This window comes from Diospyros lotus, chromosome 12, assembly GCF_014633365.1.
Source record: "Diospyros lotus cultivar Yz01 chromosome 12, ASM1463336v1, whole genome shotgun sequence".
Lineage (NCBI taxonomy): Eukaryota > Viridiplantae > Streptophyta > Magnoliopsida > Ericales > Ebenaceae > Diospyros > Diospyros lotus.
The window spans coordinates 32,071,522-32,089,623 of NC_068349.1; the positions used below are offsets into that span (position 1 = coordinate 32,071,522).

Here is an 18,102-nt window from a genome sequence, read left to right on the forward strand (position 1 = left end):
GACGAGGCTCGTTCTCCTCGACTTTTCTTTCGATTTCTTCTCGCCTTCTTGCCGAACTTCCTCTTCTCTCTCTAGAGAAAGCTCCTCCTCTTAGAGTGCCTCAACTCTCAAACTTGCTTGAAATGATTTGAAAACAACCCATGGTGCCTATTTACAGATTTCTTCAACCAATCACATTATGCCACTTGTCACAATCTAAGTCATGGACTCTAAAGACTCAAAGATATAATTGAATGGCTTTTGAAATCCAAAACTAGAATGAATTTAACTTTTGAAATCCAAGCTTATTCCCCCAACTTCTCCTAAATAACATTTTGGCCCTTATTTTAAGTCCTCAACTTTAATATTTTACCACATAGGCTCTTAATTTTATCCTTATTTCGGTTGGATAATTCTCTAATTACAATTACACCCTCAAACATCAAATTTATCGAGATACTTAAAATTTCAAACTTAATAACTCAAAATTACTCGATATGTACGATTTCTCGAAACCCCTTACCATCATTCAGCTATTTTAGGCTACAACTTAGCTTAACCGAAAAACCGTCTCTGATTTAATTTCTTTCAGCGTTATAAATCTCGCATCGAGACGCTCGTAAAAAATATATCTTTGTCCTCAGGTATCTAAGCTCTAGGGCATTCCTTACGACTGATTTGGTCACTTATTTCTATTTCAAACATATTTTTCGGTATTTTAAACTCACTTAAAATACGTAGTATCTTCACGAAAATATAGGGTATTATATATGGGGTATTTTAAACTCACTTAAAATACGTGGCATCTTCATTTTGTTTAATTTATATTTTACCTTCCATTTACTTTAATACATAAATATAAATAAGAAAGTACCCCCTATTTGGATTCAATAAAAATATCTAGAAAATCAAAATCCATAAGAATAAGAAAGTAGAATTTGGGTTTTAGTACAAATTTAGGATTTTGCGATTTTACCACCTTAAAGATATACACTTTCTATTTTTTGAAAAATTCGTTAAAAATAATTTTATCACTAATGAATGTTAGCTATTAAAATACCGGGAGTTAGGTTTCTAAAAAGAAAACATTTTCATATATGTCTCCTTATAAGGTGCTAACTTTTCAGACTTAGAAAAAATGACTTTGAAATCTCGATACTTGAAATTCATTTAGTTTTCATTCTCACAAAGTAATACTTGATATTGAAATTAATTTATGTTGAAAACCACAACCTTGATTCATGACATAGAGATTAAAAAAAATATTATTTTTCATCGTCAAAACTAAGTATACAAAAGTAAAACAACAAAAAGCTTGTAAAGGAATCCACATAACTCACCTTAGGAGAACGATCTAAAAATTGAAGCATAAAAGTACAAGAATGGTCAAAGAATCGAAGCGCAAGAACAATTCGAGAATTAAAACATAGAAAATGGTTTAGAAACTGAAATGCCAATGCGCTAGAATGATCTGAAAACTAATGCGTAAAAAGCATGAAAACGATTCAAGAAATCAAAGAAAACACAAAGATCTCTAGAATGATAAAAGAAAAACCTAGCGTCAATGGTGTAGAATGCGTGAAATTAGATTATAGGTTGAAAACGTTAAAAGCACAAAAAAGGTATGGGATAACCCAAAATCAAAGCGATAGATGTGCATGAATGATCAAGCATAACCTAAAGTCAAAAAATGCAAAATGCATGAGATCGAATTAAGACAAAAAAAAATGTAAAAATGCAAGTTTATTGTCAGCAAAAAACTAAAGAGTAGGGGAACAAGCATACGTCGGTTCCATGTTTATAAAGGAGTAGGGAGTTGGTGCGATGACTCCTCAAAGCCAAAAGATAGAGGAGCAGCAATGCAATCTCCCTCAATGGAAAGTCCTATGATGGAACAAGTCGCCCACAACAGACTAGGGAGACACATTACATAACGCCCATACTTCATCCCAACCTCACTTACGCCATCACCTAAATGCAATCTAGTGATCTAACTAGGACTAAAAGTTGAGACACTTTGCCTAAAGTTCATTCATCTTTAACGGTTTGGCCCTAAGAACTCTTCCCTAAAAGTCCATAAGGGTAATTGGCTACAGTAAACTAAACCTATATTTCATATAACAAACATGTCCAATACTAACAACGGGTGGAGGACCAAGTGTGAGTTCTTAACTCCAACCTTAATTAGCACACTCATAATGATTACAAAATCCTCATCAATTATTGATTTGAGCCTAGCCTTCCCTATGTTGAAACTAAGGAGTTCGTGACAAGAAGGATTTTATTCAAAATGATTATTTGTTATACTATAGTTCATCTATAGAATCGAGGTATGGTGCTATTGAACATTGTCCTTGAAGGTATTTACGAATCACAACACAACAGAAAATAAAATTTTTTAACTGTAAATACCTTAAGGATCTCAACAAAGGAAACAAATTATAGATAAAAGGCAAAGGATTACCTCATGACGTGAAGATCGAATCCCAAAAAAGGGTGATCACGAAGGCGTTCAAGTGTCCGGCCTCTTACGGTATCCATGCGAGCTTGCAATCCAAGAACCTTGAAGGGGACGACTTCCCTAAGGACGGAAGAGTGCTAGCTCAAGAGGGCAGCAAATGAGCTTTCTCTCATGCAAGTCAAAGGACATTAATGGTTAAGAGAGGCACACAATTCGTTACAAAATGAACCACATAAGGATTATTTATAACCCTTAGGCACAAAACCCTAATTGAGGTTTTGGGCTACATCGTATTTTAATCCCATGTTTTAAACCCTTTAAAACATAGAATTGGACTTTTCCTTTTATTCTCCTTCTTAAGTTTTATGTTTTAAACACTTTAAAACAACCCATTGGGCCTTAGTTTTAAACACTTTAAAATAACACATTAAGCTCCTTAATCCACCCAATGTCCTTAGGTTAGTTTCATAAATAAGCCTATATATTAATTAAATAACAATCCACTAAGACCCAAGCCCTTAATTTGGGTAGCCTAGTCCAACTAGGGTTTTAGGTGAATTATGATAAACTTAATTAAAAGACCCAAGCCCTTAATTTGAGTAGCCTAGTCCAACTAGGGTTTCAAATGAATTATGACAAACTTAATTAAAATATTAACTATTAATATTTAAGATTAACTATTAATATTTAAGAATTATAGCTCCACGTTAGGATTTTTCAATCCCAATCGAGCCCGCCATTACCTTGTAATTGCAAACCCATATTGCGTGTGACCCATTATGCTTCTACATATGTTAGCCATGACTTTATTGAATAAAGCCATAGACCATGAGTGGAGTTTAGCAATCCATCATGACTCCCAATTAGTAGAAGGATCAATTTATGATCACTATCTTTTAGTGATGGTTTTCTCATGGAATTCAATCCCTTCATCGGTTTAAAGTGTCTCAATCAAGTAGGGACATGGATTGTGCGTCAATCCCCATTCAGTGCCTGATTATAATATTTCTTCGGTTCTGAGAAAGTATAGTTTCATAGGATCTCTATCCTCTTATGGCCATATACTTACAAGCTATATTTTTCCCAGAGGGCCCATGAGACATATCTCCCCGAATTAGGGGTCAATGAATTCTGTCTTAGCTCACACACAACCTTCACATGCTTCATGGCATACCCAATCATTGTTGTACTCACACCCCTCATTGAGATACTTCCTTAACAGTGTCAAAGCATATGAATAAACATGCAAGACACGGTGGTGACCTCAAGTAGGATCACGTGCACAACCGCCACTAAAGGTTTGCTTAGACACTCTTGGAAGATCTATAAGGAATCCTTTTGATCAAGTCACTATCCAGTGAAATTGTACTCACCAACAAGCATCCGTGTATTAGCTTAGGTATCCCATACCTGTAGTCTATAAGATCAACTAGTACCTTTCCTAATAGTAACAACATAACACACACCGGTCTCTTTGTGTCATTGATGTCTCATCTCAATGACACTTTTAACTAAGGACATGTTTAAGGTTATACTCTTAAGTGTATCAAAGACCTTACAATTGAAGTCACACCTCAATTCATTTCTACACAAAGTAAACCTAGGGACTTTGTCTTTAGACATCTTGTATTTAAGTAATTACTGAATGAATAAATAATACAAAAGACAAAACTTGCCAATAGATAACATGAATATGAAACAACTAGATATATTAATCAACAAATATATCATATCTTAATGTATCAAGTACAACTTAATACTTAAACTGTAGGACATACACTAACAGTCCTTCCATCTTAATGCCAACCTATGTGGTTGGCAAGACCCGAGGAGAATATGTATAGATCACAAATTACAAGAGTTTATTGTGATGTTTTATATTCTTGTGATTAATTTTGATGATGAAAAACAACATTTGGTTTTGTTGGTTTTGATCCCCAAGTCATGAGTCAAGTTTATAGTTTTCAACAAAAATCAATTTCAAGTACCTATGCGAAAATGAAAATCAAATTATTTATAATTTTTTCTAAGTCTGGAAAATTAGTACATTATAAGAAAACATATATGAAAATATTTTCATTTTGAAAAATTATCTCCCGGTATTTTGATATCTAATATTCATTGTTATTAAAATTATTTTTAATAATTTTTTCAAGAAATAAAAGGTATGTATTTTGGGAGTGATGAAATTGTTAAATCCTGAATTTGCTAAAATGAAAATTCTACTTTCTTATTGTTTTGATTTTTAATTTTTTAGATATTTTTATTGAATTCAAATAAGGAGTACTTTCTTATTTACATTTATGTATTAAAGTAAATAGAAGGTAAAATATAAATAAAACAAAATGAGGAGACATATAAATAAGTTGTTATGTATACATGTTGTGGATTGTATCATCAAGCAAAGTTAATTTTATAGCATCTGAATTTCAATGATTTTTTATTTGGACAAACTGTCGACAGTTTGTTTCAAGATGTCGACAGTTCATAAAATTGTCGACAATTTATGTTAAAATGTAGACAGTTTCAAATCTTGCTCTCTGTATCTAAATGTAAACAACTCTTGCATAAAAAATATTGACAGTTCTTAAATACTGTCAATAGTTTTTCATCAAATGTCGACAGTTTATGTCGCAGACAGCTTCCAACGGCTAGATTCTCCTCTATTCAACTCTCCAACGGCTATATTTTTGAATGGGCTCGAGATGCACTATAAATGGAGATCAAATGGATGAATCTAAACATCCCAAGAGATTACATTATAAGCTTCCAAGTGCTTACTCTATTGTGTGTTTCATTAGTGATTTTATTTCTCTTCAAAAGACTTTGTGCTTATCTTTGTAAATTTATCTTCAAGCCTTGTTGTATTATTGAGAAAATTTGTAACTAAGAGCGATAACTCTTAGATCCTCTCTTATCTTGTACTACTTTGTAAACTTCCTAGCTTGTTGTGCTAGATGACTTGTTTATTGAAGTAAGGGATTGAAATACCTACCTTAGTGCTAGAGGGTTTATTTGGTTAAGCAAGAGATTGTATCTTCTTAGCTTGTTGCTAGAGGGCCTATCCGGAGAGATAGAAGGTTTTTAGTGGATTGATTGAAAAATCATCAGTGATGAGCTAAGGTAGTGGATTAGACTTGGTTTAAGTTGAATCACTATATATCGTTGTGCCTTTTATTTGCTTATGTTCTTTGTTTCATTTATTGTTCCAAACATTTCATTAATCCTCACTTTCACTAAAATCTCTTTTTTCATCAAAGGATTTTCAAGTTCAATCAAAATTTTAAAACAACTCAATTCACCCCCCTCTTGGTGTTGGTATCATTGCTATTTGAACCTAACATATTGAAGCAGGGAATGCACGAGAGTGATCTAAGGCATATTATTTAAAGAACTAAAGTGCGAAAGCATAAAAGCTTAAGACAAGAAAAAACAACCTTAAAGCTTGAAACGCTTAATGCAACAAAAGTAAAAATGTCCATAACACAGTATACTCTTCCATTAGAGAATCCCAAATGAAAGAGTCGGAAGCAATTGATATGACATGATGTAACATAAAAATTAACAAATAGGCTAACCCAACTTAGACGGTCGCGATGGTGCCCTTACGGTCTAGCTAAGGCAGTTACGAGGGTCCATAGCCCAGATAAAGTGGCTGCGGGGGGCACCTAGCAGCTTAGCAAAAGAAGTCGGGGTGGGAGGCGTAACCCTGCTGCCCAATAGAAAAAGCTGCGAGGAACACCCTACAGCCTAGTAGAAAAAGCAACGGGGGTACCCCGTGGCCAAGTAGAAGAAGCTGTGAGGGGTAACCCCGTAACCAAGCAAAAAAATCCATGAGGGTAACCCTATAGCCTAGCAAAAGAAGCATCGAGAGGTTCCCCACGGCCAAGCAGAAGAAGTTGCAAGAGGTAACCTATGGCCTAGCAAAAAAAGTTGTCGGGTGCACCTCCTACGGCTAGGCAGAAGAATCCATGGGGGTAATCCTTCGGCCCAACAGAAAAAGCTGTGGGGGTAGCCCAACAGAAGAAGTCGCGAGAGGTAACCCCACAACCCAACAGAAAAGGCCGCGGGGGATAATCCCTTAACCTAACAGAAGGAGTTGCGGGTAGCATCTCAGGGCCCAATGGAAAATGCCCTGCCCAATGAGCCTATAGGTAAGCATGCACACAGCTCTGTGGGGGAGTTTCCTTGCTCCCCCGGGAAACATTGTCACCAAAATATTCCCTAAATGTGGGGGGTTCCACACAACGTGTAAACTAAATAACTCCAATATTCGAAAATATTTTCGGGAAAAATGATAAATGATTAATCCATAAGAAATTATATCCCTAAAAAGGAAAAATAAACATAATTCATAACAATCTTAATTCCAACTAGATTGAGAATAATCAAGATAAACGTTATCTATAAGAATTCTAATCCTAGTCTACTTTAGATTAATTCATGCTTGTCTATAAATAGGCAGATATTCATTTTAGAAAAGGTACATCTCTGATACTAGTGTAAATATTGTTATTTGGTTTTTCTCATTCTCAGTGTCTGATTTAAGTATCGAAATATTTGCGTAAGAACCCTCTTGTGCCCTTTGATTGTTTTATTCATTGCATATTTCGACGACTTGATGACAATGTCTCCCATCAAATAAATTTATTATTATATCTTGGCAATAACAAAACTATTTTGGGCAATTTTTAAAATTATCAAATCATACTGACCACTAATTTTTTGAAATCACGATTTGACAATATGAATTATTCTTTCTCAACGTATAAATGTATTTTTACTTCTCAAATGCTTTATTAATTACTTATGGTATTCAATAGTTAGGTAGCATTTTGTGCTTTTATCATTGATTAAATTCTGAGAAATGTGATTCCAACAATCTCATTTATGGATAGTAACATTGATAAGAAAATATGAACTAAAATTTCGGAAAAACAACGTTAATGTGTTCCCAATGATACTATTCTAACATAAAATTGAAATTTCATATGCATAATAAATATTAATTAAGTATTAATAATTCAAAATATCACATTTAAATAAATATATACCAAAATAACATAATACCAAAAATTCAAAGCGTCGTAATTGCAAATTTATTATTGTTTTAAGGATAAATTTATCCAGACAAAAATTTGGTTCATATTTTTATTAGATGAAAATAATTTTTTCCATCTCTGGGTAAAAATATGATTTTCACAAAATTTAAGAAAGTAATTATACACTTTCTTAACATATTAGATGTGAAAATTATTCTTTACTATTCAAATTTTAAAAAGAAAAATGGCTCGCATTAGAAGGTAATATAGCTTAAATAAAGTTTTAGTCAAAAGAACTTTAAATTTAAGTTCTTTTGTAACTTAAATTTCGTATTTTTTGCCTATTTTATATGTCATGAACAACTCATAACTTGAGATTTTTTGATAATTTACAGCTTATAACTTGAGATTTTTCGATAATTTACTTCCTATGAACTTTGAGTGCAAGTTTAATTCTCATTTTTTGTATTGTATCAAAATTTTAGTAACAATAATAAAAAATTAAAAATAAAATTATAATCAAACATGTCTTAAAGCTAGTATCTTATAACTTTTTTTTGTCTTTATCTGATAAAAAAAGTAACGCAAAATAAGTTGATACTAATCAAATAAATATCAAATTTTCCTTTACTAAACCTTCACTAAACCCCCAAGGGCATAGGCTGATGATTTTGGCGACTTCTGTTTGGTGCCACGCTGTCACGTTTGCATACTGCCGGGATCGAAATCAAGAGCCATTAAGTTTTCTGGATTTACCTTCTTCATCGCACTGTGCAATCAATAAGTGAAGGCGCTCGTGATAAAATGTTATTCAAAAAATTTCTTCAATAAGTAAGCTATTTTATCTAAATACTTTGGTAACTTATTAGTAAGCTGTGATTAGTAAGCTAATTTCATGAAATGAGGTCAATCTTATACAAATTTATTTTTTTAATTTTTAAAACTTCAAAATAAAATAAAAATAATTATTTTACTTTTATCTGAAACCACGTCCACAATCAATTGCGTGTTTTTTTATATTAAGATAATATTTATTAATCAAAATATGAATTAAAAAAATAAAATATAAAAACTATTTCAAATAAAAATATTTTTCACTTTATTTATTAAATTTAAATAGTAATCTATTAAAAAGAACTCATGATTTCTTATTTAAAATTATTTAAATAAATTTATCTTTTATCTAGAGAGAAATAAATTTATATGAGAATTTAAAAATAAAAAAAAATAACACATAAGTCATCTATTGTATTTTAAAAAATTTAACAAACAATTTGATAGAAATCTTGAAATATTTTTCAATCTTATTTTGACAATTTCATATCTTAATTCAAAAAATATTCTAATCTCATCTTACTTATTTTAAGAAACACTGCCTAATTAAATTAGTTCGTCTATGCAAAGTTGCAGTAGAAAAGCCATGCAAAAGAATGTCAAGAAGAATAGAGATGAGAATACTCTTAAAGTTCAGTTTGCATCTACACATTTAATTGGGTCTCATCTCACAGCACAACAACAGTGCAAAGAATGAGTTTAAACATAGAAAAAATCAAATTCTATCAGATTTACAAGGATGTGTGGAAATTAAAGCAACCCAAACCAATTGAGAATGGAGATAACAACGCTCCAAAAAGTAGAAATTCATAAGAGGAAAATATTTACACTTGCATTTGCATGTGTATATATACCAACTGAATTTTTTTGGCTGCTCAGCATTATAAAGAATGAATCAAAAACATGGAAACAATCTCTAAAATTCCTGTCCAGAATCCCCCTCCCTCCCCATCTAAAGAACCAATAAATGAATCTATAAAATAATTTTCACTTGCACAGGGTATATGATGGAGTCTAAACCTGCAAAACTGGCTCCGGCCCCGGAAGCATTTCCAGAGATAGGAGGACTTTCTGCTCTCAACAAGAACAAGCTCAAGCTCAACCTCGAACTGGTTTCCTCATGGAAAGCTGTTCTAACATCATCTCATCCAAAGGGAAGACCATCGGAGTTGAATCATGAGGTATTCCGTCTATTCCGATCATTGCACATACATTCAGGGATGGGAAACTTGGTAACATCCCTTCCAGCTTTGCTGGTCCTGAGATCCGGCTGCCCAAAGGCTTCCCGGTGCAAGTCCCTTATAATCTGGTTGAACTCTGATTCCGGGAGAGAATCACTCATGAAGTATGGGAGCATCTGTCTTTTGTTCGGGGTTATGTACTTCTTGTGCCCAGCGTAGGCTCGATGTCCCTGCATTGACAACAGAGATCAAGCCGTTACAACAGTTGCTCAGGCCGTTATCCATCTATCCTAATCAAAGCCAACAATATGGACAAAGCAACGTTATAGGCAAACTATAATCTAAACTAACAAAACAACAGATCATGACTTCATCCCACCATGTGTTGTCGGTTATATAAACTCTAGCTAGCAGATCATTTCCATTTACGGTTTTAGCTTCTTCTGTAAAGCTATATTCAAATTGAAATTAATGCCCATAAAACATGCGGTTTGGCATCACTGGGAATTTGTCATGCTCAGCTGCCATTTTGCTAGCTATCATTACCAACAAGATGCAATTGAAATAATGATGGCAACAGCTGCAATACCTGGATTGCATGGCCCATGTTTCCACCATGAGACGGCATGAAAACATCACTGTTCTCGGCTACGATGAAGTCAAGGGCAGCCATAAAGGAAGCTTTGTTTGCAAATGGCTCGAGTTCCCCGGGCAAGGCAAGATCTTCCTTGTTGTACAAATGAGGAAATTCAGTCATTAGCGGTAGCAAGGCTTCTTTCCCTCCCAATGGTTTACCACCAGCCCAGTATATTCTTGAGCTCTTCGGAGCTCCCAAGGCCTTAAGCAGTCTATACAATAAAGTGAATACCATCTTAATTACTACACATTACAAGAATTAGTTGAGAAAGAGGCAATAAGAACAGCAGCAAAATGTAGGAGTATTTGGTTATGAAGCTTACCTTGTAACTTCTTGTGCATTCAAGGGGCAGAGCCCTGCGAGCTTTCTATCATGGTAACTCATGTTTGATTTTGAAGTTAAGAGTTCAGGCCGTAGCTTCCTCTCATTCATTACCATCTCATCATACTTGTGACTCAAACCGGGAACACAACCCGTCCTCACCCACACATCCTTCTCCATTCGTAGATGAAGAGCAACATAAGGACCTTTGCTCCGCATCCTCTCCGTGAGCTTGTTACCAAAGTCTAAGATTGGTGGGGCAAACCTCAGTGCCTGAAACGCAACCTATGATCAAAAAAAGCTTGTAGTCAGCATACTAATTAAGGAATCAAATAAAGAGCAACAACCTTTATAGATAAAGGTGTGATTAAAAATTAAAAGCAATTAGGGCTCATGAATGAAGGGACAAATATACCTTGCACCTAAGCTTCTGAAGATCAGATGGGAGATCTTTAGAAAGTCTTGAATCCAAACCACGTAAGAGCAGAACCCCGTCTCTCCTAAGCTGCAGAACCAACAGAAATAGCATCAGCAAGATTCATCATGACACTAGTCAGACTACCCAGCTGGGCATATACAACAATAACAATCACAAGCCTTGACCCCACTATCCAGATAGGTGGAATCGACCACCGTTGGGCATATACTTCCAAAATATTTCAAAACAATCAGTAGTTTTTTCATAGCCTTATGACAGCAAGTAATAAATTAAAAGAAAAAGGCCTACTGTGTGTGGCAGTGCACACAAGTGAAAATAAGATCCTTCAACCAAATTATTAGTCCAAAATATATAAAGGATTGATTGAGCTTAAAATGAGCTAAACCCCCATCTGAACAATTTGAACTTCCAAGTTCTTTCTGCCCTATTTATTTGGTACTATAACAATTAAACAGACATATAAACACTAAACCAAATTCCAGCCTTGCAAAATACAATCACAGGAACTTTGCCTTTGTTTATTATACACTAAAAGAAATTAAGCACTGTATTGCTTATCTAGAATTCAGAAGTGATCAAACACTTATAAGGCAATGTTTCATACCCGTCTAAGGTAATGAGCTCGAATCCATTGAGGGGTGACATTGAATGGCACCCGTTTCTCCTCTACCGGCCTTGACATCAAGTGTGTGGATGGCAGTGATGAAACTATGCGCACATCATCGGCAAGCACTTTCTTGAAGTGATCCAAATCAAATATATCTGAAAATTCACTGCAAAAAATGGGGAACAAAAGCAGAAACAATAAACAGTAAGCCTCCAAAATTTTTCATAATTTTCAATACCAAGAGCAGCAAAACAAAGAAAATATTAAAGCATCATGTCAATTTGAAATGGGAAAATCCGGCATTAGGATTTTTTTTGAGTTTAACTCTTGATTATATTCTTCTCTTCTATAGGTTTATCATTTGCATAGCTTTTTCTATAGATAGCTCTGTCCATCCGGCAACCATGTAATTCATTGTTTTGGGTCACTTGTTTCTTCTAATCCCCCCCCCCCCCCCCAAAAAAAAAAAAAAAAAAAAAAAAAATCAAAGATTGTGCAAACCTTTCATCGCCCCAAACGACGTTGACTTGCAAGACGGGAACAACCAGAGCAGCCCCAAGAATTCTGGCGATCACCACAGCGTCAACAATCTGATTCCTCTGCTGGTTCATCCCGCCCGAGACCACCACCATCAGATACCGCGTTCTATCCTTCACAATCTCGCCGCTCCATTTTCTGTACTCCTTGCTGAAATCCAAACACGGCCTGTACCCCAACCCATCCGGCTGCTCCCAGAACTCACTCTCCTCCTGTTCTTCTTCTCGTTCCTCAACGACATGGTTTTCACTCTTTGCCGCAACGGCAAGCTGCGAACTCGAAAAGCCATTTGACGAGGCCGAACACGGGGCAACAAGATCGAGTTTGGGCCACAGCATGAGCATCCCGAGAAAGGCGCAGAGAAAGAGAGAGAAGAGCCAAAACCTAGGGTTCTTGAGGAAACTACGCTTGGTCATGGAGGACTTCTTAGGAGAGAGAAGCAGGGACTGGAGAGAGGAAGAGGATAGAGAGGTGATTATCTGAGAGGGAACGGAGATGTAAGCTTGTTGTTGCGTCCACTTCGCCATTGCAGAGAGAGAGAGAGAGACAAAGGCACTATCACGAAGCTTTTCCAAGCCAAGAGGCCGACGACTTGACTATGGTGGTGGCAATTGGCAAAGCTATTTCAAGTTTCCTGGCTTTGGGTTTGGCTTTCTCGGAAAGTTTCAAGAGACACAGAGACCAAACCATGCTATTGGGCGGCGGGAACGCGAAGTGGCGTCATTACGCGTTTGCTAATGACGCGGACAAGTCTACTCGTCTTTCCGTTTCTAATGCATCAACTACCCATCGTCTCAAACGCGCCTTTATGCATCTCATAATAATTTTTTTTATTATTAATACATATTTATATAATTTAAAATATATACAAAAATATATTAATAACATTTTTCCAAAAGATATATAACACCTAAAAAAAAAGTCTAGAGTGCCTAATGGGCTTACCGATTACTTAAAGGGGATAAAAAAACGATTTTGCCCTGTTTATTTTGTAAATTTATAAAGTGGGCCACTACTGCTCTCTCTCTGCTCACTTGTCTCCCTTCCATGGCCATCGCCCTCACCTCGTGCCCATCATCCATCGCCTCGCCTCGTCGACCATCGCTGCATATTTGAAAATGCAGTGAGGCGAGACGTGGCGTGGCGACAGAGACGAGGCAAGGGCAACAAGGCGACAAGGGCGAGGTAGCGAGGCGACAACCATGGAAGGGAGATGAGCGAGCAGTAGTGGTCGGGGCAAAATTGTCTTTTTGCTCCCTTTCTGTAAACTGCTCGATAAGCCCGTTAGGTCTTGTCGAACGACTCTTGTATTTATTTATAGTCAACCAAACATTACTTTTGAAATTTGTCATTTTTAAAACATTTGAAAATAAAATTTAAAAATGGTGTATAATAAAATTTTAATATAATAAAAATACTCTCAATTTTTTCTCTCCAATTATCCAAAATCTGATTATTTATCGATCTCTCTTTTGTTTGATCATAATTAAATTATTATTAAATAAAAAAATAGACAAATCGTCCAATCTTAACCAATTCACTAAGGTAGTATTTGTTAAATAAAATATGAATTGAAAAAAATAAAATATGAAAAATATTATATACAAAAATACTTTTTATTGTGTTTGCTAATTTTAGTGATTTACTGAAAAAGAAAATCATATGACTTCTTATTTAAAATTTTACAGATAAAAAAAATGACTTACATGCTCTATCTTATAAAAACGTTATTCTTAGTATATTTAAAAAAAAAACAAATAATCTGATATAAATATTAAAATATTTTATAATCTTATTTCGATCATTCCATATTTTGATACGAAAAGTATTTTAATTTTAATTTAATATAATATTATTTTATTTATTTTAATAAACGTTACCTAAATAAAAGAAGATAATGGATAGAGAATGATAGAAAAGTAGAAGAACATTTTTGTCATATTAATAATGATAGAAAAAATATAATTATAGTTGTAAAATTAAAAAAAATATTAAATATTAATTTTAAAATGTCATGAATATTTTTATTTTATTAAATCATTGACTATAATTTATCTTAAAAAATCAAGGCATTAATGAACATTTTCTTTTTTTTTTCATGGAGGGGCAAATTGGTCAAACCACAGTAACAATATTCTGGGAAGCACTGCAAGCGAAGAGAAATAAATATTAATTTGACTAGCCGTTATTCCACGTCCTTAACGTGTGACAGCCTGTCCTGTGCTTGCTCAGCTTCCACCAGAAACTTTCCGCTGCTCCGGTTGTACTTACGTTCATTTTGGTAAATTGAATAAATTTCATCTAACGGTACAGTCATCTTAATTTTTAAAAATTATCTCAAAACAATTCATTTTCATAAATAATTAAATAAATTTATTACCCTAACATCATTGCTATATATACATATATAAATAATACTAATATTAATTGATGTATCATAAATTAAGACATAAAGATTCAAAAAGGCCTAAAGAAGACAAAACCTAAAGTTTATAAAGAGAAAAATATCTCAAAACCCGAAAAATTGTCCAACAAGAATTCTCAATGATTTTTGGGAGACTATCAAGAAAATTGTCAATAGTCTTGTGAGATTTTTCATAAATTTGAAGATTCATGACACTATCTTGCAGAAAAATTCTTAAGAGACAGACGAATAGAGGCAAAAAGACTAAAATGTCTTTACCTACATTACATTACAATTTTTTTAATATAATGTGAGTGAAGATATTTTAATGTTTTAATCTCTATTCTATAAGTCTGTCTGTTAACCTATCTGACATTGTAGAAAGATTCCTATCTTGCATTCTTTGGCAATGTTATTTCTCGTGAGAATGTATCGATTTGAAGACCATTTTTTAATATATAAAATTTATTATTATATCTAGATAATAATATTAATTAAAATATAATAAAGATAGTGTATTTTCAAATAATGTAAATCTATTTCATTTTATTTATTTTTAATTTTCAAACATCACTGTATATATACGCGTATTACAAGAGCCTGTCATTGTCACGACATGCTAGTCCGTCCACAGGGCTGGCACCCAGTTGGCGCAACTCTATAAAATGGAAGTGGGACAATAACGTTTGTGAACTCGCTTACTTACAAATATCAGTTTATTTTTTTCGAATCTGATCAAACTAGCACATGTTACGCCGCCAACTGCAAAGTTAAGAACTAATAGGAAGAGATGAGATTATAAAAATAGAGATTTGATATTGGACTAACAGGAGGTGGTCTGTGGGCCCATCGCCCCCAAATGATTATTTTACGCAAGTAAGATAATAATTTTATATAAAAATATATATAAATAATAAAAAAATATTATATATACATAATTTATTTAGATAATGTTGGTTAAAATAAATAAAATAAAATTATATTAAAATAAAATTAAAATAAATTTTAAACTAAGATATAAAATATCAAAATAAGATTAGAAAATATTTTAAGATTTTTATCAGACTGTTTGTTAAATTTTTTAAAATATATTAAAAATTATATTTTTTTCATTTCATATATTTGTTAAAATACGTATAAAAAATACTAAGATAAAAATTTTTAATCAAAATATCTCTATTTCCAAATTTATTCAAAATTGTTTACAACAAAGACAACGACGATAGACAAAACAAGCTATAATAGAGGTGACAATGATAGACAGACAAAACAGGCTGAAGCAAAGGCGATAATGGTAAGCAAAGTAAGCCACGTTTGTGCAGAGGCAACGATGGTAGGCAAAGTTGGCCATAACGGAGGCAACAACGACAGACAAAATAGAAAAATGAAAAAAGAAAAGAAAAGAAAAGAAAGGAAGATGTAATATCCGAGAAATGCTTGAGGTTATAAATGGAATTTTACGAAAGACATAAGTAAAATTTTCGAAAGAATAAGGCTATTAGGGTATACTATCACAGTTTTAAGAAACCAAATCAACCGAAGGAGTACCTCGAACTCTAGATATTTAAGGAAAATAGAATAGTACTGACAAGTGAATCAAGGCATGATTTTAGGTATCAAAAGAAATTAGATTGAGAACGATTTTCGGTACAGCTATAGATCAGATTGAAAAATCGAATCAACGTAAAAAACATCTGAAAAGTCAACAGAGTGTTATGAGAACTTAGATTTTATATATGAAACAACCCTCAAGCGATTTCAGGTTGAAATGAAGGGATTTAGGGTTAAAACGATCAACTGGGCCAAAGTATAATTTACTAATTCTGTTCGAAAGAGGTCAAAATGATAGTTTTTCAAAAATTTCAAGGATGAAATAAAGAGTACAAAACTTGTAGGCCTTAGTGGTATCGTTAGAAAAATCAGGGGCCTCAAGGATAGGGGCAAATCGAAATTGGAAAAAACTAGAGGGCCAAAGTGTAATTAACCAAACCGCAGTGTGAACGCTGCAAGAAAATGACCGTCGCACTGCCACTGCACGTGGAGGCTATTTATAGTGATGGGACGACCGATGGAGGGCTAGGGAAGGTTGTATACGACGCTTAGAGGCTTGGGGGCCAAGTCTTGGCCGGTGATTAGTCGAAAGATGGTCAATTTTTTGCTATAAAAAGGGGTTGAGAGTTTCAACATTTTTGCATCAAATTGGTCGCGTTTAGGTGTGTCATTGCATCAAGGGGAAGAATTCTAGAGCTTTTGGGAGGATTTTCATTAAGTTTCGAAGCTCGCCGGAGATGCGAGGCGGATGCCAAGACCAGACCTGCAACCGGCCATTTGGGACTTTTTCCGGTGACATTTCAGGCATCCAAAGGTGCCACTGGGATTGACTAAGCGAGGGCTTTAAGGGGGTGGAATCAGATTGATCATCGAAGTAGTCACTGGGGGTCGAATTTGAGGAAGACGATTGACGCGTGGCTTGCACGTGCTACCTTTCACGCGTAGACAAGCGCTGGGCGCGTGGGACATGGGTAAATACGAAATTTTCTTTGTATATTTTTGTTAAATTATTTTAGGAATTATCATGTTGAAAAATTTAAGAAAAATGATTGAGGAGATAATTATTTTAGAATTATCAAGGTGAAAACTAAGAGAAAAATAAAGGAAATTATGAAAAATTAAGAAAAAATGAATTTTGATGTTCCTTTAAATAAATATGATCTCTAGGGAGTACCGTGGCTTGAGGTTGAGTATAAGTATGGGTATTTGAGGTGTGACACACAAATCGAGGTCATGCACGATGATCGAGGCATTCCAAATACGTTCGAGCTGAGTATTCGCCCCCAAAACTTGATTTATTGTGGGTGTTTCTACCCTAAAATTTGGTATTTGTGCTACCTAAATATGTTATGATTTCATGCAAAATGATTTTATTGCATGCAAATGGTAACCAGAGACGGTTGGTTTCATGAGAGAGGTTCGTCCCTAAATGTTTTGTACATGTGTATTGTATTTTATAAAATGTTATTTATATGATGCATTGAGTTGTGATATGTGGCATTGTCATGCGTTTTGTATTATTCATATGGAATGTCAGCCTGGGATGTCTGGATAATGTAATCGTAATTCTCCAAGGGTATTGCCGGAATAATGTTTAAGGGTATCTTGTGCCGGTGTGCATGCCAGGATAATCGCATTGGTTACCGTGCCGGGCCGTATGGCCAAGGAAGTTGCACTAGGATGACTGGTGGTCCATATGGAATTTGAGTTGGGATTGGGTAGTGGTTTCTAGATGCTTTTGAGTGGGAACGTAATCTCTGACGTGATTGTGGTGAGCCGGGTTCCTGCGTTGATGTGACTCTCTTAGGCCGGGAGTGATAACGATTGTTCCCGAGGTGTTGGGGAGATGCGTTGACCTTGTCCCTTTTAAGTTAGGACCGTGTTGTGTTAATGTGTCGGTATGGTGATGTTGCCTTTAGAGAGATTGCTCCTTCCCCGTGGTTAGGTTAAGCACTATGTGGGATTTTCTTGAGCTAAGGCTTGTTGGGTTGTGTCGGTTTGTTCATATCTTGCATACATTCATGAAAACGTGTTTTGAACTCTCACTTAGATGATTCATCATCTAATATGGACTATGTCTCTGGAATATTCAAACGTTCCAGGTAAAGA

The 18,102-nt window shown here is 34.5% G+C and overlaps 1 protein-coding gene across 1 annotated transcript; it reads right to left on the reverse strand.

Annotated features, from left to right (window-relative positions):
- Positions 1 to 8,915: 8,915 nt before the first annotated feature.
- LOC127786616 (O-fucosyltransferase 20-like) lies at positions 8,916 to 12,636 on the reverse strand. Its single transcript, XM_052314122.1, has 6 exons — positions 12,003 to 12,636; positions 11,499 to 11,667; positions 10,871 to 10,960; positions 10,457 to 10,740; positions 10,087 to 10,345; positions 8,916 to 9,727 (listed from the first exon to the last, which is right to left on the reverse strand). The coding sequence occupies exons 1-6, from the start codon at positions 12,563 to 12,565 to the stop codon at positions 9,491 to 9,493; spliced, it is 1,602 nt and encodes a 533-aa protein (XP_052170082.1). The 5' UTR covers positions 12,566 to 12,636; the 3' UTR covers positions 8,916 to 9,490.
- Positions 12,637 to 18,102: the final 5,466 nt, after the last annotated feature.